The 26779-nt window shown below is 37.9% G+C and overlaps 5 protein-coding genes across 7 annotated transcripts; 1 reads left to right on the forward strand and 4 right to left on the reverse strand.

Annotated features, from left to right (window-relative positions):
• Positions 1-985: 985 nt before the first annotated feature.
• LOC125778234 (piggyBac transposable element-derived protein 3-like) lies at positions 986-2461 on the reverse strand. Its single transcript, XM_049454893.1, has one exon. The coding sequence runs from the start codon at positions 2459-2461 to the stop codon at positions 986-988; it is 1476 nt and encodes a 491-aa protein (XP_049310850.1).
• A 988-nt stretch (positions 2462-3449) lies between these two features.
• Positions 3450-7647, reverse strand: LOC105234074 (angiopoietin-1). Its single transcript, XM_049456771.1, has 6 exons — positions 7411-7647; positions 7263-7346; positions 5595-5678; positions 4385-4453; positions 3680-4327; positions 3450-3619 (listed from the first exon to the last, which is right to left on the reverse strand). The coding sequence occupies exons 1-6, from the start codon at positions 7602-7604 to the stop codon at positions 3568-3570; spliced, it is 1131 nt and encodes a 376-aa protein (XP_049312728.1). The 5' UTR covers positions 7605-7647; the 3' UTR covers positions 3450-3567.
• Positions 7648-11212: 3565 nt separating this feature from the next.
• LOC125778518 (uncharacterized) lies at positions 11213-13038 on the reverse strand. The gene is made up of 3 exons (XM_049456780.1): positions 12658-13038; positions 12501-12578; positions 11213-11315 (listed from the first exon to the last, which is right to left on the reverse strand). Exons 1-3 carry the CDS (start codon positions 12849-12851, stop codon positions 11228-11230), a joined length of 360 nt encoding a protein of 119 aa, XP_049312737.1. The 5' UTR covers positions 12852-13038; the 3' UTR covers positions 11213-11227.
• A 2366-nt stretch (positions 13039-15404) lies between these two features.
• On the forward strand, positions 15405-16727 carry LOC105234075 (MORN repeat-containing protein 3). The gene is made up of 4 exons (XM_011216302.3): positions 15405-16016; positions 16068-16252; positions 16313-16399; positions 16469-16727. Exons 1-4 carry the CDS (start codon positions 15548-15550, stop codon positions 16613-16615), a joined length of 888 nt encoding a protein of 295 aa, XP_011214604.2. The 5' UTR covers positions 15405-15547; the 3' UTR covers positions 16616-16727.
• Positions 16728-19968: 3241 nt separating this feature from the next.
• Positions 19969-25300, reverse strand: LOC105234076 (ubiquitin carboxyl-terminal hydrolase 45). 3 transcript variants are annotated; one of them, XM_011216305.4, is made up of 7 exons: positions 25142-25300; positions 24239-24602; positions 23645-24171; positions 23451-23587; positions 23258-23375; positions 22467-23203; positions 19969-22396 (listed from the first exon to the last, which is right to left on the reverse strand). In XM_011216305.4, exons 2-7 carry the CDS (start codon positions 24584-24586, stop codon positions 21231-21233), a joined length of 3033 nt encoding a protein of 1010 aa, XP_011214607.2. In that variant the 5' UTR covers positions 24587-24602; positions 25142-25300; the 3' UTR covers positions 19969-21230. The 3 variants fall into 3 exon arrangements, with proteins under 3 accessions (XP_011214607.2, XP_011214605.2, XP_011214606.2); XM_011216303.4 differs by having other exon boundaries at positions 19969-22402; XM_011216304.4 differs by having other exon boundaries at positions 19969-22402; positions 25011-25150.
• Between the last annotated feature and the right edge of the window lie 1479 nt (positions 25301-26779).

Raw genomic sequence — 26779 nt, forward strand, 5'->3', positions numbered from 1 at the left:
CGAAGACGTTGAATTGGAGACGTTGCTCGATGCGCATCCGTATCGAACGTAAGAAGAGCTTGTCTCAGCATTGGTAGTCATTCGTCAATCCATTTCAAAGGGCCTACATGCGCTGGGAATGGTTCTGCAACAATAAACTTGAGTTCCTTACAACCTCAATACCAGGAGAGGCACAAAGAAATGAGATTGCTGCATGACAACACTCGGCCACACGTTGCCAAGCCCGTTAAAACATATCTCAAAACACTTAAATGGAAAGTCCTAACCCACCCAGAAATTGCACCGCCCGATTATTATTTCTTCTGTTCGATGGCAAATGGTCTGGCTAAGAAGCAGTTCCACACACAAGACGGCATCGAAAAATGGCTTGATTCTTGGATAGCATCACAAGATGAACAGTCTACAGTAATCGTATTCGGGCTTTGCGGGAAAGATCGAAAAAAGTTAGGACTAGCAATGGGCAATACTTCAAATAATGCATTTGTAACCATTTCCTTCCAAAAAAAAATGCATTTAGTTTCTTAAACTTAATTTCTTAATCTTTTTCAATAATTTTTTTGTAGTAAATATCAGCTATTGACTGACGATTCCGAAACTATGAGAACGTTTGTGGTTCAGGAAATTTGTGAAACCCTAGTAAACGCAATAAACGTTTTAATTTTGAGTCCAGATACAAAAACTGGTTTGAAAAGTATTGAAACGTATTTGAGGTTACTAAAACCGAATGCCTTAGGAACGATTCCACTTGTACGAAGATATGGATTCCCTTTGTCTCTCCTTTAAACGCTTCCTGTATTAAATTTTTTACTCCTTTTCCTTAACCCTCTATAACTCAAAACCTTCAAATTAACTATTTTTAGTGGAATCGGTTAGTTTTATGGGAAAACTATTCAGAAATAATTTTGTTTTTTTGAAACTTTTTATTTTTTATTTTTATATTTGCAGACCCTCTTATAAAGTAGCCATGAGTTAGCCATAGTTAGATCTAAGTAGTGATAGAACAGGCGCATCTGCCAACGTTTACTCCTCGTCGTATCTTGTAGATGCCCATAATGCTGTCGATAAGATCCACACCGCCCATATGTCGGTTATACTCGCCAACAACATTCGGCCGTGAGATATTTATATACCTCGAGTTCTTTTTGTCGTATCTTCGGACTTCGGATATAGGATTTTGGCCAGCAAACGTGGAAGCCAATGTAACAAGTTTGTTATCCTTCCAAACAACTGTTGATATATCGACACCGTTAATAGTAGACACATATTCTTCTGAATATCCTCGATCTTTTTTTACTATGGCTTTCTCTGTCGACAGTTTGCAGTCAGGAATTCTATTTCTTCTAATAGTGCCTAACGCAAGAATACCTTCTTTTGCTAAATATTCCAACAAAGGCAAAGATGTAAAGTAGTTATCGAAATAGATCCTGTGGTTTTGTTGTCGTGGAATCATACGCGATAATCTTACTACGACGTTTGAAGATGCTCCTAAATCTGGCTCGTCGGCTCCGACAACATTCTCTTTACCTGTTTCTATCTCTGTCTTATAAGCGAAACCGGAAACACCACTCAAAACAAATAATTTGTATCCCCACTTATGAGGTTTCTTAGGGTTATATCGTTTTAGCATATTTCGCGCTTTTGTAGAGCATATTTGCTCATCTACACAAACACGTATTTCTAGCGGAACTTTGGCGTATGCCTTGTTCAAGGCATCAACGACTGGACGAATTTTGAAGATTCTATCGGCGTCAGGATGGCTCCTTGGGAGACACTTTGAGTTGTCGTTGAAATGAAGATGCTGCCTAATCTTTTCAAATTTACTAGAAGGCATAGTGTCTTGAATTACGTTTGTACCCAGGATGGAGCCCCAATGGTTAGTCACCCGAGGTAGCTGAATTAGTGACATGAGATAAACGACACCTATAAATTGTCGTATTTCTATCTCAGATACATGAAAAGTATTGTTCGCATTTTTCTGTATCAAATAAAGGTTTGTCTCTTCAGAAATTTTCCTTATTAGTTCAGGTGGAAATAGATACAAGAAATAGTCTATAGGAGCCTCGAGATCCAAGATATCAGAACGCAATGACTCGTTACCAGTGAAAGCCAGCTGTTGCTCATTTAGCTCTAGATTCTTTTTCTTCCAGAGTAGTGTTAGCTTTTCAGGCTTTCGACGTTTCATAGAAGGTCCTGAGGTATTTGGAGTGTCTAAGCTGCTAATCATCGGTTCTACTTCTTCCTCAGGATTGAAATTACGATCGTCATCGCTCAAGTAGTCTACCAAATCATCTATGTCAATTCCATCTCCCAAAGACCCTTCATTCAACTCGCCAAAATCTGGGTCGAAATCAGGGTCAGCCAAACTGTCGTCGTCAAAGTCGAGACCATCTTCACTTGTAGTATCATCCTCAAGTGCACGGGCGATCTCGTTGTCTGCCAGACTCCTTAGTCGCTTGGCCATCCTAAAAAGAATAATTTTATGTAAATATTCGCAGTGTTCATACAAAATAGTTCCCATTTCTGTATGATGTAGCCTAGAAGACACAATCCCTAAATACCACCTAATACAAAACTACTTAGAAAATATGAAAAGAAAGAAGTTTTATAGTAAACTTTGAACACTTACCTTTTTGATTTTCATAAAAAGAAGCACAAATAAACGCAAAAACTATTTTTTATTAATTTCTGTACTTCACCACGTGCTCACTGTTTGAAATATTTGACTTCACTGAAGAAAAAGCTTCATTGGAAAAAAGTAACGGCACTTAGTTTGTTTTGCTTATGCTTGATTAGAGGAATGGAGTGTAGACTACATTCTACATTGCTTGACAAGACGAAAAAAATTACTACGAGTAGAATTTAGGAAGGTGAAACGGTTTGTTGCCTGAAGTCTACCATACGTTATAGAGGGTTAACACGTCAAGGCGAACGTATCGTATTTTCACATTTATGCAAATCATACATTTAGGCTTGGCTCGGCCTTGAGCGTCCACTTTACGGGCATCCTTATTCAGGCTTAGCTGATTTATTTGCGTAGACCATTAACTTCAGGTATCCAAACGAAAACTAATCTAACACATGACCTATATTATGTTGTTAATCGACAAATGCTTTTCATGTTATCGTGAGGTCACCATTCGCCGGAACCATTTAACATTAAGGCGATTGATATTACCGTGTGAAACCTAAAAGTCGTGAATTATTTACTCATACTGCGTACCTTCATGTTAATGTTGAGTCCACTTTTAATTTTCAGTATGTAGAGACCAATATACCACCACGCAGTAATTCCCTTCTGAATGTAAGATAAGCTGAAGACTATTTTAAGGCCTATTTGCACTCTAATATGACAATTCTCAACACCTCATTTTCATGCATTATCCTGAATAACCTGTTTTGCAAATAAACAATTTCTAATATTTTGTATTTTGAAAAATAATTTTATTCTTAATGCTTTTGACAACATCTTTCGAATATTACTGCTGTCCACATAGCTGCCAGATTCGTACAAGCTACTAAGTTGTGGATACAACTGGCAACCCTCCAACCGACTCCGCCATGAATGGTTTACTGACATATCTTGGGACGTATCGCCATAAAATAGATAGTGGAAAAGCGCCTGTAAAATCAAATATTTTTCAACTATAAAAATTTAAATGATCGGAGCTTTTCATCTTACCTGTTAAATAAATTGAAGTGACCGAGAGTTTTGAACGGCCAAAAATAGCATTGAGCTCTAGTCGCATGTTTTAATTTTATGGCGTTTGAGAAAAATTTTGCGCCAATTTTATGCCCCCAGCTGTTTCCTAAAATATCAACGTCGTAATTATTCCGCTCATCTCTTATACTAAAATCATCGTAGATGAAATATTCGCCTGACTGTAAACTTTTAGCAACTAACAGCGTTTGCCTCTTAAGATTGGTCATCTTAAGCAAACGATCTAATCCGACAAAGTAGTCATGGCTCGCGCTACCAAAACCATTTTTATACTCCAAACAACTGTTAGACATTGTGCCTACGCCACTGTTTTCATTACGTAGTATCACAGTCCAGGGACAACAGTCTATTTGATCCTCTTGTGAACATCTAGTTAAGCAATATGCGCTGAAAGCGTCAAAACCTGGCAAGTGTAGTTCGTGAACACCGTCTTTATACTGTGAACCAAGCATCATTTTCACTTCAACACAATCACGTAATGTTTGTGGCGTGCTAATTATTGTCGGCTTTTCCGAAGACGTTACTATTGCCAGACTCTGTGTAGTATTTGCAACTGACGCCAACGCCTTGTTCAAATTCTCTGTATTTAAGGTATGTCCCGAGGAACAACTAAAACGAGTACTAAATTATTAGTGAATTCCTTTATATAAAATAAGTTCTGCTTACCAATCATCCTTATGAGACAAGAATTCCTCTTGCAGTAGAGAATTTTCGTCAGACAGTGCTTTGAAGTTTCTGCGTTGAAAGATATATTATATGAATATATGTATGTAGATATGTATGTATATATAAAGTGAGAAATAGAAAACTTTGAATAGTGATCAAAACAATCACATTTTTTCAAAAAACTGTTAAAAACTACTAAAAGTACGATAAAATAATAACGAAATACGCCAGAGACTTTAAATTTTGCACCATTTAAAATAAGCTGTCCGGCGCGACACTGCACACACTTAAGGGGTTACATGGGTTTCCTCGGGTAAAAAGCAGCCTTCTTTCAACTTTTTTTTCTCATATAAAATATGAAATATTTTGTTGTTCTTCCCGTCTTTAAGAATTGTACACAAAGACCTGACTAAAATTTCATGAAGAACGATTGAGTAGTTCTCGAGAAATCTTGCCAACCGAGTTCAAAATCTGAATCTCCGAAACTAACTTTACGCTCTTGTGAAATTTCTCTTGAGTAAGGTTTGCCATTTCATCATGGCAAGATGTATGATTCCATTATGAATCGAAATTATTAAAATTTATTACCGAAATTCGGGGTCAGTGGCCTCAACTTTAAGAGCGCCACGTTCAATTTATGGTCGTCATAATCGTCCTGTCAGATCAACAATTGAGCGTCTAGTGGAAAAATTTGAATACTGGCGTGGATTTGTACTCGAAAACCGTCGAAAATTGGGATCAGCGTCTGGAAGCCTACGAGTGATACGAATCCTTCAAAGACGGTCGAGAGATCGTTGAAGACATGTCTCGTTCTGGACAACCTTCGACCCCTTCAATTATATTAACAAGGTGAAGTATATGGTGCTTCAAGATCATCAGGCAAGTGTTAGCAAGATGGCAAAAGAGCACGACATCTCTCGCGAGTCCGATCGAATGATTTTGGTGGATATTATGGATATAAAACGCGTTATTGCTCGACTCATTCCGATGAAGATGATTTTTATTTTTCATAAAGAAAACGATTCTGACCAAATTTATAGCCAAAAGCGCAATGAATACCATCGCTCAACCACCGTATTCATGAGGCTTGGTTCTGTGTGATATTTTCTTGTTCATACAAATTGGTCAAAAAGTTTGATACCTTAATGAAATTAACCCCAAACTTAGCTCTTCCTTACTTGTTAAATATTAAAGTTAATTTACTACTTACTCCTCTTGTATCTTCATCGAAGACGCTAAATTAGTTTCAATTGATGAGAGCCGCTGTTCAAACTTCGCGTTGAAAACCTGTAATCTGATTAGATTTAAAAAACATTATTACTATATGTTTTATATAATCCTGTCAAAATTCAAGGTTATGTAAATTTTAAAGCTGAAAGTGAATATGTTCAAAACATGACTAAAATGAAGAAAAAACGTTAACTTCGGTGCAACCTAACTCTTGGGACCCTACTCTTGGGATAATGTTTTACTATATGCCTAATTTTGGAAGATATGTGCCCAAATAGCAAGATTTTCCAAACAGGGACCTGATTTTGATCGTTCAGTGTGTATTACAGCTAACTATAATAGTGCAAAGGATTCGATCTTGAGTTCGATCACTGGATTGTTAAATAAAAGTTCCACTTTAATGACAATACACTTATTTTATATATAATTCCAACAACCTAACGCTTTACTACTCATTATCCCATCTAAAAAATCGTATTTACATACATATATCTCCCTTCTTCTTATCACGGCAGCATTCTAACTAGTACTATCCATGCTGTAGAACCCGGCAACCTTATTTTGTATACTAGATCGTTAACAAAACTTGGCCACTCGAACATTTTGGCAACTAGGAATCTCGTTGTCTAGTTAATACCTGAAATTTATCATGGATTCTATTTTATTATCTTTATTTATCGATATTCGTCACACTGCCCTCCACCTAAGTCTAAACGTCCCTTTTAGATATTTGCGGTAGCAAACACATAGCATTTATGCCCTTAATTTTGTGTTCCAGGATGCTGTTGTCCGCCCTCTTCTTATTGTAGTCAATTCCATGCTTTTCCAGACACCCACTGTGCAGCACATTGCTGGCATTAAAGCTGTTTTGACATGCCTTTCTCGGTCACAACGTAATACTATTGGAACACCATATCTCGTCACCCACTTGTTGATGAATACGTCCACCACTGGCTCAGCCTCGCGATTAGGAATTGGGTATACTTGTGGCAATTCGCTGAGATGTTCCTTGACTACCAAAACTTGTGTGTTTCCCCCCTTTAATGGTGAGAGATGGATCATCTACATCCAGTCCAATTCGTACCCAATGGTGTACCCGAATTGTATAGTTTCATTCGGCCATGACTTTTGGATGTAGACTCCTTTGTTACAATGCACTCGGCATATTTTACAATCTTCTCAATAACCAATTAATGACAGCGAGCCCAATAAAACCTTCGCTTTAATTTCTCTAAGAATGTGACGACGTCTATTCCACTTTGTTCTCGTATCGGTATTCGTCACAATATGTACATATGTATGAATTGCAGATGTAAATTTGTAAAAAAAAATCGGTTTCGGTAGCCACGTACATGAACCAACTAATCGGAGTCGGCCACACGCGCTATAAGCAAGATGCGGGTTTTAGGACAGCAAGGATATATGATAAATGAACTATTACTGTTGACCTCAGCAACATGTAACATTAGAAAGTACTCCAACTACCAATTTCTAGGCATTACTACTACATTGGTTACCCTCAGCATTCTGGTCACCTCTACTTAGTTCGAAATTTTTTGACGTTAGATAGCCATACATACGTCGATAGCCGATCGTTTAATGCGAAAGTATTTATTATGTGCAAATAAAACTTATATTTCATACTTACTTTTGATCCAAATTCTCAGCAGTATTCAAATTTAGCTCCAACGTCAGAAGTTGTTTTTCGAATTTTGCCAGCATGTTTTGAAGTCTAAGTGAAACACAGATTATATTATATTGCAATGCAAACATAAATCCCTTTTCATTTCACTTACCCTAGTAATTTATCATCGAAATCGTTTAACTTCGTTTCGTGTTTATTAACTAAACTAATAACATTTTGAATTTCATTTCCAACATCTAAATAAATTGCTAACGACTCTTCTCCGTTATTTTCACCGTAGGCTATTACCGGCCACAATATGAAGAGCAAGCAGCCCAGAACCGTATACTTGCGTGGATTCGGCATTTCGCAGCGCGTCCCAAAACACGACTGCAGACTTCAAGCGGAATTTTGAATACATATAACGATTTATTGCATCTGTTATCAGTATTTTAATATATTTCGTGTTATCTTTATATAAGAAACACCTTTGTAAGCTATTGTTCTAAGTTAAACCGTCTTTTTAAAGTTCATCTTTCGGTTCGCTGTGATACTCGCGCAAGAAGACACAGTCTTTAGCATTATCTCATGCTCAAAACACGGGAAAACACCTTATCGTACAAGTATATTAATAAATTATATGTACCTTCACAAGCTACATAAATATCATACATACATATGTATGTACTGATTAGCTCAGGCTCAGGAAACTATTATCTCACAGTCCCGTCTTGCCCGATTTAAATAGCAAGAGTTGGGGGGAGTGGGCGCACATTTGTGGGCTAGTTAGTGTGAATTTTCATAAGGGCGCGGTAAGTCTTGGCTTTGAAGAAAATAGTTGAACAACTTTGCTATTTCCGCTCCTGCGGACATTGGTGGAGAATAAACTTCAAGGGAACTTTGACGACAAAACCTCTAAAATAGTGATTTATGTACTCGTATCCAGACGACATTGCTATCTTGTTAACGGTAGGTGTCTATACACCATTAGCAGTATCATGACCACCACTCTCAGTACAGCTCAAATTTCGGCTTCGCAAACAAGTGTGAGATTGAATCAGGAGAAAACGGATCACCTTCGATAAAAGGAACACACCTCTCTCAAGAGCTGCACTAAGTGCCTTAGGATAGTCTTGGAGAGCAAACTGCTGTGGAAGCACAATGTGAAACAAGAGTGAGATACGCTAGCAATGCCTTATGAGCGTGTAGGCAGAGCTCGGCATAACCTGGGGCTTTCTTCCTCTCTCTTTTACTGGTGCTACACAGCTATTGTAAGACCAATTCTGATCTACTGTGCAATAGTATGGTGCACTGGTGTACTAAAGCCCCGCTACCGGATGTCAATGGAAAGTGTTCAGAAGCTCAACCGCGCTATACAAAACGGGAGCTTGAAGAACCACTCCAACTGCTGTTGAACTAGTGTTAAACCTGTCACCTAATGGCCCTTTCATTGAAAACTGTAAGATAATTGACATATATAACCTGCGAGCAAAGCTCGGTGGGTAATGACAGTTTGACAAGCGCCGGCTTCATGATCCTACTTTTTATCTGGAAAAGAAGGTTTAGAGTAAACATAAAAATTATGGTTGGCGTAAATATAACAGCTTGACACTCGGCTGGTGAAAATCTGGGATTTTTGCACCACAAAACTTTCATATGGTGTATGCATATGGAAGGGAGGGAAAAGTGGCACAAGGGAAATAACTTTGCAAAATCATGATATAATTTGGAGCCGATTTTGTAAATAGTCGATGAGCGGAAATAAATTAACGGTACTGAATTTCCTGTTAGGAGACTGTAAAACGGAAATCGTTCCAAAAATCGGCAGCAACTTTTTCCACAAATGTCAACTTGAACGTATTAGCCACTTCGACTACCACACTTTATCCGATTTAGCTTACGACACCGGAAAGTTTATAGTCGATGTTATACTTGTAAAAAGAAGTATTGGCAACAACCGAAAGCAGATTTTACTGTTACACGCGGGAGCCGAAGAGGATGTTTGATAAAGTGTCCTGTTTGGCTTTCAAAACGGGAATATTGTACGACCCTTATTATGTTCCACTTCCGATGTACAAAATTTGTTTTCCAAACCAGAAATATGATACCGATATTTTCGGGGCATTTGCCATTTATGTTTCCCGCTTACAACTTCCTACTTAGTTTTCAAACCGGAAATATGGTTACCGTTTTTTATATATTATACTAACATCCGGGCCTAACTATTTTCCGCTTCCGTTGTACAATTTTGTTCCATGCAAACTACTCCCGTTTTCGTCTTTCCAGTATATCTTTCGAAACGGGAAATTTTATGCCTGTCCTTGATCCAAATTAGCCTCCAGTCTTGAAGGATGCGCTGATAGCCGATAATGAAATAACGGAATTAATATATCCGACTTCGAAAATCAAATCGGATGTGGTAGAACGGAAATGTTAATAAACAACGTGCGTAAATTTTACATTCGTTTCCGATGACAGCAGAAACGTTTTATGAGGAAGCCGGAAATAATGCTTGATGGCGAATTATATACAGAGTGCATCCATTTTTCGTATCGTCGGTTTTTGTAGATAAAAATGATTATTCCTTTTAAGTTTAGAAATGATTATTTCTCTTAAGTGAGAGTATTGAAATGCGGTATGGAAACATTTCACAAGTGTTTCTCTTCTTGTTCCGAGTCCCAAATACTGTTATCCCTGCAGAGCACTAAATCTCTTACAAAAGTACGATTTCACTTTTGCTGGGTGTCAGGTCACAAAGGCATCAATGACATTGAGATGTTGGATCTGGGAAAGAGCATGACAAGGAAGGTTAAAATTCGATGGAAGAATTTATTAGGATGCCTGCAGAATGGAACTAACACATTGAGATAACTACAGGAAATATCAAGAACAAGGCACCAGGGAAACAATAGAAAATATCGCCTTATCACTGACTTAATACGGATTTTAGACCCATAGTCTCTTAGGCAATGTTGTTTAGTAAGCTAGGAAAACCATTTCTCGCATGCACGATTTTCCGTTTTTTTGGACCCTGTAAAACAACCCGCTCTAGTATATACACATTTCAATTATTTTGCTAAGAAAATAGTTTTTATAACCGTTCTTTCGTTCACTCTAGGAAACATTATCGACCGCTGTTGGTCACTCGTCGTCGCAGGGTGTCCGAACAGGGGATTACTTAACGTAATGTCTTAACGACAGACCGCATATTAAGATGTCTGCTGGGTCATAACTGATTGAGTAAGAATTAGGGTGATATTTTAATGGAAATAGCAAAAAAAAAATTGGAAAGAGGGTTATTCATCCGAAAACAATTCACAATTTCAAACCATTTTTAGTTACTAACAGCTTTTTTTCTTAATTTGGTGAACCCCTCTCATACTAGATACTGAAAGTTCTGTGGCGGCAAACCCAGAATCGTGAAATTGATATACAATGTCATCTATAAAGCAGTTAATTGGACCTCGAAACCTTCACTGAAACTACCGTACTCGCATACGCTCGTGTGACATTTGCGATACGAACTTACCAGGCCGTCAGCATAAATCTCATGACACACTCCATTCGTTACATGACTGCGGAAGCATTTACTATATTAACGTAATAATGAAAATGTCTATAAAGTTGTGGACCTTTAATGAGAATACCCCGCTGGTGAACCCCTACCCAATTAAATGCACTGATTTCATCAAGAACTTGGCGTCAGAAAATTCAAGTCAATGTTACTGCTGAAAGGTCCATATTATTATTATTAACTCACTGGCATTTAAAATAATATACTTATGTACATATATTTAGAGCGCCAATATTTTTTAGTTTCATTCACTCGTTTTATAACATTCAATGTAGTGCCAAGCCCTTTTCATTATCTACATTAATATTGGCGTCGATGGTGATGGTAACCAGGCCTTCTTTGTTGCGAGCTGAATATTTGACATGATAAAAGACTGACAAAAATCGCAATTTTCATATTAAAATTAATACAATTCTTACCTTTCTTGTGTACCCATGGAAGACGCCACGTTAGTGTTAATTGATGAGAGTCTCTGTTCTAATTGTGTATTGAAAACCTGTAATCTAATGTAAAAGAATCGGTTTCAGAAATTTGTATATATGAATTGTAACGTTAAATTGTTAAAAAAATATATAGAAGTGCCTGTCTGTGAATATATTCTACATTGTATTTACTTTGTTAAGGGACGTTTCATCAATGTGCTAACCTATCTTTTTCATTAACAACTCTCTGCTGTCGTAATAATATTGGATAGTCGAAAAAGTCTTTTCGTATTTTGTCAATAGATGTCGTTGCAGTGGTATATCTCCAGCGCTAGTAATCACATTGTGTCATACCATATAGTGTTGGAAAGGTCATTTAACTACAAAAAATTTAAGGGGAAGTTGAAAAAAAGTTCCAGCTGTTCAAAAATGAGTGAAAACAATGAAAAAATTCGCTATATTTTGAAATTTTTGTGTAAAAAAAGGAAGAATGCCATGCAAGCCACCAATGAAATTTGTAAAGTTTACGCAGACAATGCTGTATCATTTCGTCTAGCACAACAATGATTTGCTGGCTTCCGTTCTGGAATTTCGAAATTTCGATTTATACTGATAAGTAATGCCTCTAGCGAAAAAATAGCAAAAAGTGGTCGACCAAAATGGTACATACGAGTATTTGTTTATTTCTTTATTAGTATAAATATAAAAAGAAATAAGTTGAAGTTGGATTAGAAATACGAAAAGACTTTTTCGACTACCCAATATTAAGCCCTTCCCGAGAACATAATTTAAGCGCCAAAAATAGTAGTTCTCGCACAAAGTGAACCTGAAGTTGGAAATGTGCTCATCGATTCAAAAAGTTCAAAGTTTTATTTGGGCAAACTCCAAGACATATTCAAGAAACCGTCAAACGACAGTCGCAATGCATTTCCTATATAAATCCTTGCATTCGCATAAAAGATGTTCTGTAGTCTCTACTTCTTCTACCTCTTGAGGGCTCCTACAATAGTCATTGTATAGTGTTCTGTTGGCATGACTACCCATAAGACAGTGACCTTTTAGCAAAACCCACTAAAGTTCTTATGGCATTCCTTTTGAATTTTAATTGTCGACATGTGTGGACCATATTCCATTCACGCCAGTCAACGAGACTTAGCTATGTCTATAACATATTTGTCGATTAAATATCCACAAGTGGCCAAAGGCATATAAATTCTCACTTTTAAAGAGTCTAAACGAAAAACCAAAATCATAGTCTGCACTTACTTTTTTTCCAGCGCAGCCATACAATTTTGCTCCAACTTCAAAAATTCTTTTTCGAAATTTTCCAGCATATTTTGAATTCTAAATACAACACAGATTATATTATTATGTAAACACAAATCCGAGTACTTTTGTCGTTGATCGTTTTCATTTCACTTGCCTTAGTAATTTATCATCGAAATCGTTTAACTTCGTTTCGTGTTTATTGACTAAACTAATAACATGTTGAATTTCATTTCCAACATCTAAATAAATTGCTATTGGCTCTTCTCCGTTATTCTCGCCGCAAACTATTGCCGACAACAATATGAAGAGCAAGCAGCCTAGAACCGTATACTTGCGTGGATTCGGCATTTCTCAACGTTTTCCAAATTGCGACTGTTTACTGCAAGCAGAACTTCGGACATATGTAACGGTTTATTTCAACTCTTATCAGGATTCGAAAATATTTCGCATTATCTTATTATAAGAAGCACTGTTGTAAGCTGTTGTCACACCGTCCTTGCAGAGTTCATCTTTCAGTTCGTGTAATATTCACCAACGACTCTTTCACATTATCTCATTATCAAAGCTTGGGTAAAGACCTTATCGCTTTGTTGCTCAAAATTAAACCCGTTACAAGTTATGTTTGAGTATACACGTACATATATATTTGATTCGTCCCTCTATGTAGGTAAGATTGTGGAAGAATATATTCTTTACTAAAACTCGGGCATTAAAATTGCGATACCTCTCTTTCTTAATAATAATGTACGATCGCACTGATGTACAAGGTTCCATGATATTTAGAATATATTTCCAATAAATACCCGGGACTCTCGAATTGTGTTTTAGTTTTTGTTAGGAGTTAATGACAGTTGCGAAACATACATTGCTTAATAATACACGGGAAAGTGCTCCATATCCTATATATGTTATTGAATCAACTTGAGATTCTTCGAACCTACTTTTGGACGCAACAAAACACTTCTCAACACAGCTTAATTGCGAAAGCAGAGAGGCCACGGATGAAGAGGAACCCGCTCCAATAATCTACCGTGACAACATTATCGCCCCGTCACTTGACCTAGACGAGGTATAAAATGTTCTAAGGTGGCTTAAGAACAGCAAAGCCCTAAGTGCCAATGGATTACCTGCTGAACTGTTTAAAGCCGGCGGCGAGGTGCTGTAAAGGCGCAACTGCCAAGCATGATTAGTGGGATGTATACACGCCCAATGATTGGTATATGAGTGTATTCAGTAGGAAAATCGTACAGCCTGCGTAAATTATCGCGGGGTCAGCATTCTTAAGACTGCACATAAGCTTTTTTCGACTTTAATGTGTGGAAGACTGAAGCCCATTATAAATAAACTAATTGGACTTTATCAGTGTGACCTTAAACCTGTCACATCTAACATAGACCACATTTTGACTATACGTCAAATCCTTGACAAACAGATTGACACCACTTTCGACAGCATTGATAGCAGCTGCCTCTTTGACGCCATGTCTAAATTTGATATTCCGTCGAAGTTCATGAGGTTATACGCAATAACGTTGGACATAACCATTAGCTCCATCAAAATCGTGAAGCACCTATCTGAGCCGTTCGATAGCAGACTAGGTTTTCGACAGGGTGATTATCTCTCATGCGTCTTCTTCAATATAATGCTAGAAAAAGTGATAGTCGCTGTAAATGTAAACCGCAGTGACACTGTCTGCTCTCAAAGTACAATGCCATTGGGGTCTGCAGATGATATTGACATCGTAGGATTTAACAAGAGCGCCATCAGCGCAGCCTTTTCCAGGTGTTGGTTTTGTGGTGAACGAGAGCAAGGCAAAGTACCTGGAGGTCACATATCAACCAACATAAATTTGAAATAGTGAAGGACTTTGTTATCTCGAAAGCAGCATAAGTTCCACCAACAATCTACGCGTGGAGATCAACCGCAGAGGCTATTGTATGTTCGGTATTCAATTGAGAAATACATTCTTCTCTGGACGAACACAAATTTCTCTCTATAGGTTTCTCATCATTCCCGTCCTCCTATTATACGGCGCAGAAACATAGACGATGACGAACCAAGATGAGAAAGCACATGGAGCATTCGGGTGTTCTGTTCTGCGAAAAGTCTTTGGACACGTCCACGTGTGATGAGCTTCGAAGATGATGATACCGCGATCTGTATGAGCTCGGCGACTTGGATATATTTAAGCGCATCAAGATTCGACGAACGCGCTGCTTAGGCTATGTTCTTCGCATGGAAGATGAGGTTGCAACGAAAAGTTGTGAAAATGCACAGAAAATTTAAATTTAATGGGGAAGGTTTATTATTATACGAAAGAATATTATTTTGAATTTATTTTCTGAAGATTATCTCTTTCATGAGTTGACCGCGGCTATGTCTCAGATGGTCCATCCATCGAGTTCAATTTTCGATGACTCGTTTAAGCATCCCGACTGATAACTGGCGAGTGATAGGCGTGATGTTTTGCTCCAAGGCCTGAATCGAAGCGGGATTGTCCGCATAGACTTTAGACTTTACATATCCCCACACGAAAAAGTCTAACGGTGTGATATCACACGATCTTGGTGGCCAATCGACCGGCCCAAAACGTAAAATTATCTGCTCACCGAAGTGTTTTCTCAATACATCCGTTTATTAATGCGATGTGAGGGAAGTGATGCCGACTTGTTGAAACCAAATGTTGCCGAGATCACAATCTTCAATTTCAGGCACCATATACTTACTTGGACCATTTACGCAAAATTCTAGGGTTCTTAGCCAGAAAGATATCTGACGGAGTTTTTGTTTCTGATTTCGAACTGATCCGTTTTCCCCAACAGTCGGTTCGACCGGAAAGCACCCAGAATTTTTTTCGGCCAACCACTGTATAGTCGTCAAATGTGTTTGAGGAATGTTCTCAGCAACAATTTCGAACCGAGCCTATCTGTTTCGCTTTTCTTTTGACTTGCATAAGCGTCAAAACGTTTGATTTTATTTTTGATGGAACGTTTTTTCTAGTTTTGTTGATAATTTTATTAGCGGTATTCTGCGGTCAATAAGCGATGGCGCAATGTAACACGTGGGACAAACCGCACGGCGGCTGTGTGCAGACTTGCGAACGCAAAAACAACATCAAGGCAGAGAGCACTGGCGTACGAGCAGCTTTCTTTTATCCAGCCGGTGGCACTTACAAGGGTTACTGGTTACGCAATCAACATCACCGTTATGGCGTTAAGGAGTCGCCAAAGCATTTCATCTATGATGGTCAGTGGTGTAACGGTAAACGTCACGGTTACGGTACAATGCGCTATCGTCTGCCGAATGGCACAGCCGAACGCTTATATGTGGGCGAATGGCGCGACGACATGAAGTGGGGCGAGGGCAAGCAGTTTTTTCGAGATGGCGTCTACTATGGTTGGTGGGAGCGGAATCGACGTCATGGACCCGGTGTCATGTGGTACAACAATGGCGCCATTTACATGGGCGAATGGGAGGCGGACGTGAAGCACGGCATTGGAGTCTACTTTTATCGTCAGTTGTGTATTTAAAATTGCTGCGCTCGTTTTCATTGTTTATTGTTAGAAAATGGCAATCGTTATGAAGGACACTTTGCGAGGGGTTTCAAAAATGGTGAGGGCACCTACTACCACATGCATACTGGGCAAATACAGAAAGGCATGTGGGAGAATGATGTGTGTAAGGCGTCAATGGTCATTGATGAGTTTCGCAATCAGGTTGACAATCCAACGCCGTATCCTATACCCAAGGTGACTTATTTTCGATTAATTTAGAAACCTTTTTTGAAATCTTAATCTGAAATACAACAGCTCGGCCTGCAAGATCCGGATAAATTTGTATGTCAGTTGTTCCAGCGCTATATTGCCAATGCATTCAAGCCAACAAAGTCATTCAATGTAAGTCTACATTTTTATTAACCAAAATCGGTATCTTTAAGATCATAGCTTATCGCTGTTATATTTCAGGAACTGATTTGTCTTAATTTTGCACATAAAATGAAGAGCTTCACCAGATTCGAGCCCAGAACAATACTAAATTCCAAATTCAGCTTCGATGTCAAGCTTCCTTGTACATGTAAGAAGGTTGAGCAACTGGTACATCTGAACCTTTAAGACCAAATCTTGAAATTCATCCACATACATACTGATAAATAATATACGTATACCATATAACTGTAATTATGATTATAATATCAAATTCTTGAACTCAAGACTGGCCTATGGTTAGTCTGGTAGCACTGTATCTCCACTCACAATGTATACTAAACGACCGGAGAATGACTGTAGACTGTAGGTTCCTTAGAATATCATAATGCAAACCCCGAGTCATGTCGGTTAGTTGAGTTCATTGCAAACTTCTTGGACTTCTGCTTTTATCGCGAGCCTAACGCCTATTATGCTGACAGGTCCAGAGTACTTCCTTGTCATGGTCCCCATCCATTAGGAGAAGAAACTCTGAAGACATCTGCACATTATGGACATATGCTAAACAAAATCTTGTCGTTCTGCGACACGGAGACTTCATGTAGGCAGAAAAACTGAAGCACTTGCTTCTCTGTTGGGGAGATCTCTTCTTCTTAATTAGCGTAGACACCGCTTACGCGATTATAGCCGAGTTAACAACCGCGCGCCAGTCCTTTCTTCTTTTCGCCACGTGGCGCCAATTGGATATTCCAAGCGAAACCAGGTCCTTCTCCACTTGGGCCTTCCAAGGGAGTGAGGGTCTCACTACAGGATAATGTACAACTCTCTCCGTGCTTACAAAATTCGAAAGCTTATTGCAAATTATTGTTGTTGCAGCGGCAAAAAACATTCCTGAATTAACTTCGAGGTATTGTGCCGAGTTGACAGTTCTTGGCCGAATAAAAATCGGGTCCGTTCTGGTTACTTAAGCCCGACTGTCGTGGGAACGAGTTTTCTTATTAGAAGTAGTGTTGCGATTGGTTTGCAATACTTGAAGTATTCCAAGTATTCCATTGTTGTGGTTGTTGTTCCAGTTACCTAATCCCAGTTAGGATGGTAAGAATTAGCTAAGTTGTGGTCGACGTCATCCAACGGTGGGCGCAAGAAACTCGCCGTTTCGACAGGGTGGGACCAAAGGTAGATAGGTGTCAGATGAATGGGGTTGATGGGGCATACAAAGAGCTATCCCTAATTTAATGAAAACAAATATTTTGTCCAAGATTGCACGCTAAACTGTAACATCTTTAACAGGGCTAGTGCGGAATATTTTAGTTGGGATCCAACTTTATTTTATGAGATTCGTTCAGCAGTCGTAACGTGTGTGATGTTATGCGGAGATTCATTGCACGCAGGACGTATATTGGATATGTCGGTGTCTATTTTAAATAAGTAGGAAATCCAGAACAAAGCAGCGCAAGGTTCACTCTCGTTTCTCGCGGCAACTCGAGCTCTTCGCTTTCAATGGGTAGTGGTTTGACTCCAAGTACGCCATTCACTAAAAGGGAGTCGGTGTAGGTGTTAACGGCTCCATTGTGAATGGCGGTCAGCGCTTGTCGGAAGTTAGTTACGTCCGAAGGCTGGTCGTCGTATTGCCTGACATCGTCGACGTAGTTGAGGAATAACCTTTTGATATTCCTAGGAGGCGGTTCCGCCTCAAATATACGAGCCTTACTATGCAGGTTTTCGATAGGAAACATCAATAGGCATCCTGTCATAGTCAGGAGTCCAATATTCTAATAAGTCTGGAACTTCTTCGTCTGCGTTTCACTGCATCCAGGCGACCATATTGGTGCGGCGTAGTTAAGGATGATTGGTGACCGCTCAAGTATTTCATGGCCCACCTCTTCAGTCCTGGAGGTAGTTTATTTTTTTTGACGTCCTGCAAAAGCGTTGTGAGACTGACTGCGTCAAAGGCTTTTGTCCAATGATACGTGGATCGATTTCTCCCAGGGTGGTTTCTGGTTAAGGCCACGAACCATCTGGACGTTTATGATGCTAATTGGTGTGGTGGTACTATGCACTTTACGGCCATGCTGGTGGTTCGCTAGGTTTAGGGGGCGTGTGAAAGTGGCCAGGTATTCCATACTAAACTACTGATGAAAAATTTATATATGTATACATAAAAATAAAAAAAAATATAAAAATAAAAAAAAAAATATATAAAAGTAAACAAAAATATAAAAATAAAAAAAATATAAAAATAAAAAAAATATAAAAAATAAAAAAAATATAAAAATAAAAAAAATAAAAAAATAGAAAAATAAAAAAATAAAAAAAAAATATAAAAACAAAAAAAAAATATAAAAACAAAAAAAACTTAAAAAAATTAAAAAAAAAATATAAAAATCAAAATAACAAATATAAAAATAAAAAAAAAAAAACAAATATAAAAATAAAAAAAATAAAAAAATAGAAAAATAAAAAAATAAAAAAAAAATATAAAAACAAAAAAAAAATATAAAAACAAAAAAAAATATAAAAAAAAATAGAAAAATAAAAAAAATATAAAAAATATATAAAAATAAAAAAAATATAAAAATACAAAAAATTTGAAAATAAAATAAACAAAAATATAAACAACAAAATTTAGAACTAAAAAAATAAAAATAAATTATAAAAAATACAAAAATGTTTCAAAATTTTAAAGAAAAAACTATTAAAAAAAATTAAAAAAATGTAAAAACGCTAATTACAAAAAAAAAACTTAAAATATAAAAGTTATGAAACATGTAATTATAAATATATAATTTTTAAGAATTATAAAAACTATAAAATATTAAAGGAATATAAAAATAAGTTGGAAAACTAGAATAAAAAAAATATTAGCAGAACACTAAACAAAAAATATATATAGAGTTACAAAGAAATATAAAAATAAAAATTAAAAAAAACATAAAAATTAAAAAAAAAAAAAATAAAAATTAAAAAAAAAACATAAAAATTAAAAAAAAAAAAAAAAAAAAAATTAAAAAAAAACATAAAAATTAAAAAAAAATTAAAAAAACCATAAAAATTAAAAATAAAAATTAAAAAAAAATTAATAAAACCATAAAAATTAAAAAAAAACCATAAGAATTAAAAAAAACCATAAAAATTAAAAAAAAACCATAAAAATTAAAAAAAAAAAAAATTAAAAAAAAAACAAAAAAATTAAAAAAAACATAAAAATTTAAAATATATGACGAAAAATTAAAGAAAAGAAAAATAATAAAATACAAACTTAGAAAAAATATAAGGGTCATTTCATCCTTAATATTTTTGGGCGGAACATTTTTTTTGTGTTCTTTGAGGTAAAATATTGGACACGTCTTTTTTTATATAGGCTGAATATGAAAACTTTTCGTGTAATTCTATAAAATGTGTCATAATTTCCATCTTTATATTCTCGGCTAAAAAAAGGTTTAGAAAAAGCGATTTTTCCAAATTACCGTAATTTCCAACATAACTATTTTTGTAATGCTCCTGAAAGTTACAACCACAACATCAAAATATAAAAACATGTATTTTCATAAAATTTATAATAATTTATTTTCAAGATCGTTTCATTATTTACGCATAGTTTATAAGTATTATTCAAAATTCTTTTTGTTTTTGCTTTATTACTTGGTATTTGAAATACGTACGCATGCAATAATGGTATGGTAGTAATCAAAGTGATTACACGCATCAATACAGCTGTTTATCATTATGATTTAATTAAAACCTTTCGTTATCATTACACATAAACAATTATTTGCTGCATATCAACACGCGCAAGCTAACTATCAACCCTACCCGCGCAAGCGCCGCACGGACCATGCAACAAGTTGAGATATGCGCGCGTTGCAACTGCATATGTTCCATAAAATACATGTACAAGTATACATATGTATATGCACCTTCACCACAATTACTAAGTATATATGCGTTAGTTAGTGTAATATTTAGAAATGCACTGTCAGCAATAGTATGTTCGCTGCAAATAAATGTTCAAATATTAACAACAAAGTGGCGGCGTTAACAGAATATACAATATAACAAATGCATAATTATAAATGTATGTATGTGTGTGTTTATACAACTGCCTAATACCCGTTTAAAAGCAAAATATAAATACATATACATATATATAGATAAATTTGAACTAAAGTAAGAACTTAGTACGTTGTTGCGGAGAAGGCCTGCGGAAAACACTGCACATAACTGTTGACACAAATATATTAACGGTTAACTATGCAACGGGCTTTTTATGTTGATAAGCGATTTATTGTTGTTTTAAGTCAAAACACGAGCGTTTTTTGCACTTTTGCACAACACTTCAGCAAGTTAATGCACTTTTGACACAAAATACAGTTATTGGTGCTAAATTCTTTCGTATGAATTATGCTACACACATCTGTGTCGCGTTAAGTGTTGCACTACGCTGCATTTATGCCTTACTGCGCTGCTGCTGGTGCGGCGGCGGCGCTGCAAGCCAGCTGTTTGACATTTTCGCGCGTTCTTTACTTGCCTTTCTACTTTCTAGCCTATGTTTATAATTTCAAAATTTCAGCTTTAGTAGCTTCATTATATTATTGTAGTGTTTTTTTTTTTTGTTTTTGTTGTTGGTTTTAACTTTTAGTTTGTTTCGCTTAAATTGAGGTGTACATTGCGTCTGTCAAAAACGCACTTATTATGGTTATGGTCATCATACTACGAGTAATGCATGACTATCAACATCGTTGCTTGTCTATTTTTCTTCATTTTTATCTCTTTTGTTTAGTTGCATAATTTCAGTAGAATATTTTTAATAAATACGTTCGTAGAACAACAAATAAGCTTGTGCACGCAGCACCGCCTCTTCGTTGACCTCTTGCACGCGCGAATCGGACACATAATACCACTTGCCCATGGGCACTTGCACATCGCGCGCCTCATCGTCGCCGCCGTAAGCGCCGCCGCTGTCTGCTGGGGCGTCAGGCAGCTCGTCTGTATCGGAAGTGCTTGTTGTTGTCGATGAGCAGTCACTGCTGTTGGAGAAGTCATCGCTGTCGTTGGCGGCCTTCATGCGCAATTCGCGCGCTTTCTCTTTGGCCAAGAGCTCCTCGAGTTTCTTGCGCTGTTCGTCGTCTTGATCGAGTTCGGCTTTGCTGCCTTGTGGCAAGAATTTCCAGCGTTTGTCGTCACGCGAAAGTTTCGGACGCACTTTTACATAGGCGGTGTAATGGCCGCCGTACATGCCGCCCGAATGCTCGACAATACCGTAAAGCGCGTATAACAGTTTCTTTTGTTTGCGATCGATATTTGGCAAATTTTTTACTTTAGAACCGCAGAAGGGCGCTATATCTAGTACCATGGGGAAGCTGACGGCGCGTGTTAGCTTGCGGAACATGCAGCGCGGCCCGAGCTGGAAACGTTTCAAATGTAGTATTAATACCGCTGGCGGACTAGATATTAGAAACTGTTTGGTCGCATTCGTATTGATAGTCTTGGCTTTCGGATCGCTACCGTTAATGCGCTTGGTGCAATTTTCACAACCAACCTTGTTGTTGCCCGTCATCAACTCAACGCCGGTGAAATTATTCAGGCATGATTGCACGGAGCACTCGCCGTCTTCGCATTGATAACGCGGTGCTATGGTCGTGCTCCAATCGGAATGGCTTTGAGTGCGCACTCGCTTGGCCTTCATGCGCGCGGCCTTTTGCTCGCTTAGTTTAAGCTGTTCCAGTTGTGCAGCAAGCGCTGCTTCGTCTTTCATTTCGCCATTCACGAAAATGCCTGCTGCGCTGGCCGCATTGGCTGCATCGGTCAGGGAGAGTTGTCGCATCATCGTGGCACCTTTCTCGCTGAGACCAACCGCTACCAAACTATTGTTCGCGGTTACGCTTTGCGCATCACCACTAACGGCACCGCCATTCGTTTCGGAAGAGGGTAAAAAGTTGGTGCCTGTATTAGCGGGACTATTGGCGATGCCTGAATCTATGCGAAAAAAATGTATTAAGGTAAAATATGTAGCATTATATATGAATTTTTATATTTGTACCGTTTTCGTCTTCATCTAGTGAGTCTTTGTCCATATTCTCGGGTGAGTCGTCGCGTTTCTCTGATTTGCCAGTGCGCGGTAACTGCTTGTTACCGTTGCTGTCGTAACTGTTGGCGCCTGCAGTTCGCGCTGACTTCGTGGCCGCGTTGTCATCGAGCAGGTTGTCTTCAACGTCAGCATCGGATTGTTCAGAAGAAGATCCGGAAGAGGAAAATGCTGCGCCGTTCGCACGCCTATTACATTCCGTTTCGGAAGCCGCTGTTTCCGCAACTTCGTTAGCGCCGCCAGTCGCATTCTCCAATATTGCCTTCTGTTTCAATTTGTTTTCGTGATGTTTGGCGGCTCGTTTTGCTTTGCGCTCCTTCTCCTTTTCCTTTTTCAATTGCGCTTTGGAGGGTCCGGCAGGCGGTGTGTTTAAGTAAAAGGAGCTTGCGCTTGGCGAATTATCAGGGCTGGTTTTACGTTTGAATGGTGGCTGTGGCTTTTCAACGCTAACCGGCAATGACATATCTAAGAAGTATTCATGCCGTGAGGACACATTATAGCAATCTTGGCAAGTAAGCGTGGACACTAAAAAGCCGCGGAAAACTTGCTCGGGGCGAAGTATACGATCAGCTGCTTGATTGCCATATATTTTACATTTCTGGCGCATTTCCTCAGACACACTGTTTATATCCTGATCCTTGTAACCCAAATTGGTTAAAATTACACGCTGGTAGCGCTTTAAGTCCTCAGATCTGTTATGAGAGAAAATTAATGCATAAAACACCAATAATAATGTTGACACTTACCTGACGCTCTCCAGTAAATGACGTAGTAACTCATGGGAATCGTGCTGATCGCCGCCACGAAACTGTGGACATTTTGTGCAAAGCTTATCGAAGAGCTTGCTGGGCGTAAAAACACCGCCTGTTGTATTGAGACAAATTGATTTAAATTAATAGCTAATAATACAAAAATATTTTGCAAAAAATATAAACGAACCGCTTGATTGCAGCTCTTCCAAAGCCTGCGCGAGTGCCGCTGTAAGTCCACCCCACGATGACAGGGTACCTTTAATCATTGGCAAGTGCACATCTTCGTCGTCTTTGAATTTAAAAGTACCGCCTGGTAAAGTGAATCTGTAAATAGATTATTATTGCACCACTTAATATTCAAACTTCAATTTTCGTGCTTACTCTTCGCCGGGCTCTGATAGCTCTTTCAGCACATCTAGCAGATAGGGTGTTTGAGCCAAACATTGCATAACTGCATTGAAGAAACATGTATTGCCCAGATTTGTTAAGCCACGCACACGCGGCAGTGTTTCTACTGATTGCAGGTCGTATGTATTGGCTTGTTTATTGGTAACTACGGGTGCAGATACGACGGCTGGATCTGTTATTCGCTTAGCCATACCTGGTATGGGTGGCGGTGGTGGTGGCGGCAGCGGTATTGGCTTATTTGTTACACTCACCGCTTGAGTTTCAACTAATGGACGTAAAGATTCCCAAGTCGATAGTAACTTTCCTTCTATGTTATTAAGTGGTGTGTTTTCCGCGGGTGATGCAATGGGTATTGGTTTTTGCGCAGCCTTTTTTACCATTTCAACACACTCCAATAGATTTTTACGAGAATTTGATTTAACTTCGTTATCGCAATCGTAACACCATATTTCAAACGTACGCGTGTTCATAGTGAGCGCATGTGAATCGGAGTGAGGTGTCTAAATTATATAAAGGTATAATTGAGGAAATCATTTTCATAATTAGTATTTATATTTTTATGATTACTTTGTAATGCTGTAAAGCGTGCTGATTTCTTGACCGTCCACAAAGCTGGGAACCACACTTAAGACATAACCAAAGTGTGGTGTCATACTCGAAACCGCTTAGCGAATCATCCAGAATTGACTCCTTAACTTCCTCAGCAGGTGAAGTAGCGCCCTGTTTGGAACATTGCATGCAGTCCGCAACCAGACCACTTGCTTTTAGTATTTTGCGCAATTTTGGTGGATCCACAGATTTTTTCACATGCTGACAAACTCCAATGCCGGATGTAGGACTCTGCAGCGCACCTTCGGATGAATCAGTCGATGAACCATCATCATGTACATCAGATTGACGTTTCTTCTTAACCATAACTAAATAAGTTTGTCTGTGAATAATCAAAGTGACGAGGTTAATAGCAGAAAATATTTTACACGTTCGTCTTTGTTGTTATAAAATATTACGGTTAGGCTTAAAAAAATGAACATATGTGTACTTAAAGGAAATTACATTTTTTTTATGTCAAAAATTTAAAATTTCTTTGTATTGAGGTTAAGATCACACGTCTGCACAAATAATGGGACACAACAAATACGACCGTACAATAAAATGAACAAAAGAATAAAAAAAAAGGCAATACATCAAACGTTTTGCATGAACCACACTAAAGGGTGAAGGGGTTGACAAGTGGTTTGATGCACCGCTTGGTGTACTAATATTCCGCAATATCAAATTGTAGCTAATATTGTTGAATGTTTTCAATTCTTTGTTTTTGGATGCAATACTCGTACAATACCTTTTCTCATATTAATCATACACCCGAACAAGTATTACTCTTTGTCCTAGTTTTTTCTACAACAAGCACGTTTCAAAAAGTGTGATTTCACTCTGTAACTTCTCACTAAGGCTCACTTTTAATTTATTTACCTTGAAAAGTTGGTATAGTTTCTTGGTCGTTTTCTTTAAGTTTTTGGAATATTTTTAGCATGCACTAATAATGACTTTCTTATTAACTAACGCAAATTTCTTTCCAATTTGTATTGTCTAAAATTTTCACAAAATGTGACTGTCAAAAATCAAGAGATGTCAAAAATTATTTGGCGTGTCAGCAGCAATGCAGTATTGTATTGCTAGTAATTTAAATATGTTTTATTTAATTTATTTAAGCTGTTTAAATTTATTTACCACAAATTGCAATTTTATTATCCTCAACAATGTTTAGAATTTGTAATTTTGTATAATTTCCGCGGAAATTCGCAAGGTTAAATTATTAAAGCAAAATAATAAATTTACCAATAAATAATGCATGTAAGCACCCTGTGCTTCAGCGCCCCATCTATGTGTGAAGTTAGAAATTTGTATAAAAAATCTGTCGTTGACATTTGAATATAAATTTTTGCGGTATTGACATCTACGCTCATATTTAAACTTTAAATATATATACATATTTTTCGATACTTCTTTATTTACTGGATCTGCTTGATAAAGCCTAAAAATAAGTACTCCAAACTTAATTCTACAGGTTCCGGCACTCGAAGTGCACCGTTCGCGCAGCTGTCGCACTGAAATCAGCTGCTTATAAATTTGCTGAATGACGGTTGGAGTATTGTTCACAAGTGTACAAAAGCGTTTTGCCAAAAGTGAACGCAAAAAAAAGTGATCAGCGATGGAATTCAAACGTAATAGTGTGATTGCTTTATATTTAGCTGGAAAATCACAGCCAGCAATTGTTCGTGAACTCAAACTCCTTAATATGAATAAAGTTTTTGTTTATCGCTCGTTACAAAGTTACTGGTAGCATCGCAAAGCGCCATGGAGGTGGTCACCAAAGACTGCAACATCACGTGAGATGGTTCAGAAAGCGAAGATGCGATTTGAGCGAAATCCATGACGAAGTGCCACTCAAATGCCTAAAGAACTGAAAATATCCGACCGCAACATCCAAAAATTAACTCAAGGTCAAGCCTTACAAGTTCCAAAAGGCCCATGATCTCACACCGAAGCAACAAGTAAGACTTGAGAGAGCGAAGCAGTTGCCGAAAGTGGTCAAATTCTGAACATTGTGTTTTCTGACGAAAAAATTCTTCCAATTGAGCAATTCGTAAACTCTCAAAACGATAAGGTTTACTTGACCAACCGTTCATACGAGAATCTAAGTCATCGGCTGGCCACCAGGAGGCAGCACACGCCACAAATATTGGTTTGGGCCGCTGTCACCGCAGATGGCGCTCTCGAATTGTTTTCATCGAGCTTGGCGTCAAAGTAAATGCGACATATTATCGGGAAAGTGTTCTGGAGGCTGCTTTGAAGCCGTGGGCATACAAACATTTCGGCCGCAAACCATGGACGTTTCAACAAGACTCAGCATCGTCTCACAAAGCGCGAGTGAACTAAGAATGGCTGAAAAACAACTTTCCGAACTTCATTACGACCACACAATGGCTCTCGAATTCACCAGATGCCAATCCAATGGTTTATTCTCTCTGAGCCATTTTGGAGGGCAAGGTCCGAAGAAAAAAAAAAAACCAGTCTCGAGATGCTGAAGAAAGCCATTGTCCCTGAGCG

The sequence above is a fragment of the Bactrocera dorsalis genome, chromosome 4, assembly GCF_023373825.1.
Source record: "Bactrocera dorsalis isolate Fly_Bdor chromosome 4, ASM2337382v1, whole genome shotgun sequence".
Classification (NCBI taxonomy): Eukaryota; Metazoa; Arthropoda; class Insecta; order Diptera; family Tephritidae; genus Bactrocera; species Bactrocera dorsalis.

Excerpts from the sequence above, each read along its gene's own strand:
- LOC125778234 (XM_049454893.1), bottom strand. The coding sequence starts at position 2,461 with ATGGCCAAGCGACTAAGGAGTCTGGCAGACAACGAGATCGCCCGTGCA.
- LOC105234074 (XM_049456771.1), bottom strand. The coding sequence starts at position 7,604 with ATGCCGAATCCACGCAAGTATACGGTTCTGGGCTGCTTGCTCTTCATA. Across the intron at positions 7,347-7,410 it reads TTCGATGATAAATTACTAGG|ACTTCAAAACATGCTGGCAA; the intron begins GTAAGTGAAATG and ends TGTTTCACTTAG. Across the intron at positions 3,620-3,679 it reads CACTTCAATTTATTTAACAG|GCGCTTTTCCACTATCTATT; the intron begins GTAAGATGAAAA and ends TTGATTTTACAG.
- LOC125778518 (XM_049456780.1), bottom strand. The coding sequence starts at position 12,851 with ATGCCGAATCCACGCAAGTATACGGTTCTAGGCTGCTTGCTCTTCATA. Across the intron at positions 12,579-12,657 it reads TTCGATGATAAATTACTAAG|AATTCAAAATATGCTGGAAA; the intron begins GCAAGTGAAATG and ends TGTTGTATTTAG. Across the intron at positions 11,316-12,500 it reads ATGGCTGCGCTGGAAAAAAA|ATTACAGGTTTTCAATACAC; the intron begins GTAAGTGCAGAC and ends CTTTTACATTAG.
- LOC105234075 (XM_011216302.3), top strand. The coding sequence starts at position 15,548 with ATGGCGCAATGTAACACGTGGGACAAACCGCACGGCGGCTGTGTGCAG. Across the intron at positions 16,253-16,312 it reads CGCCGTATCCTATACCCAAG|CTCGGCCTGCAAGATCCGGA; the intron begins GTGACTTATTTT and ends GAAATACAACAG. Across the intron at positions 16,400-16,468 it reads AGCCAACAAAGTCATTCAAT|GAACTGATTTGTCTTAATTT; the intron begins GTAAGTCTACAT and ends GTTATATTTCAG.
- LOC105234076 (XM_011216303.4), bottom strand. The coding sequence starts at position 24,586 with ATGGTTAAGAAGAAACGTCAATCTGATGTACATGATGATGGTTCATCG. Across the intron at positions 23,588-23,644 it reads CTATCAGAGCCCGGCGAAGA|ATTCACTTTACCAGGCGGTA; the intron begins GTAAGCACGAAA and ends ATCTATTTACAG. Across the intron at positions 23,204-23,257 it reads CATTTACTGGAGAGCGTCAG|ATCTGAGGACTTAAAGCGCT; the intron begins GTAAGTGTCAAC and ends CTCTCATAACAG.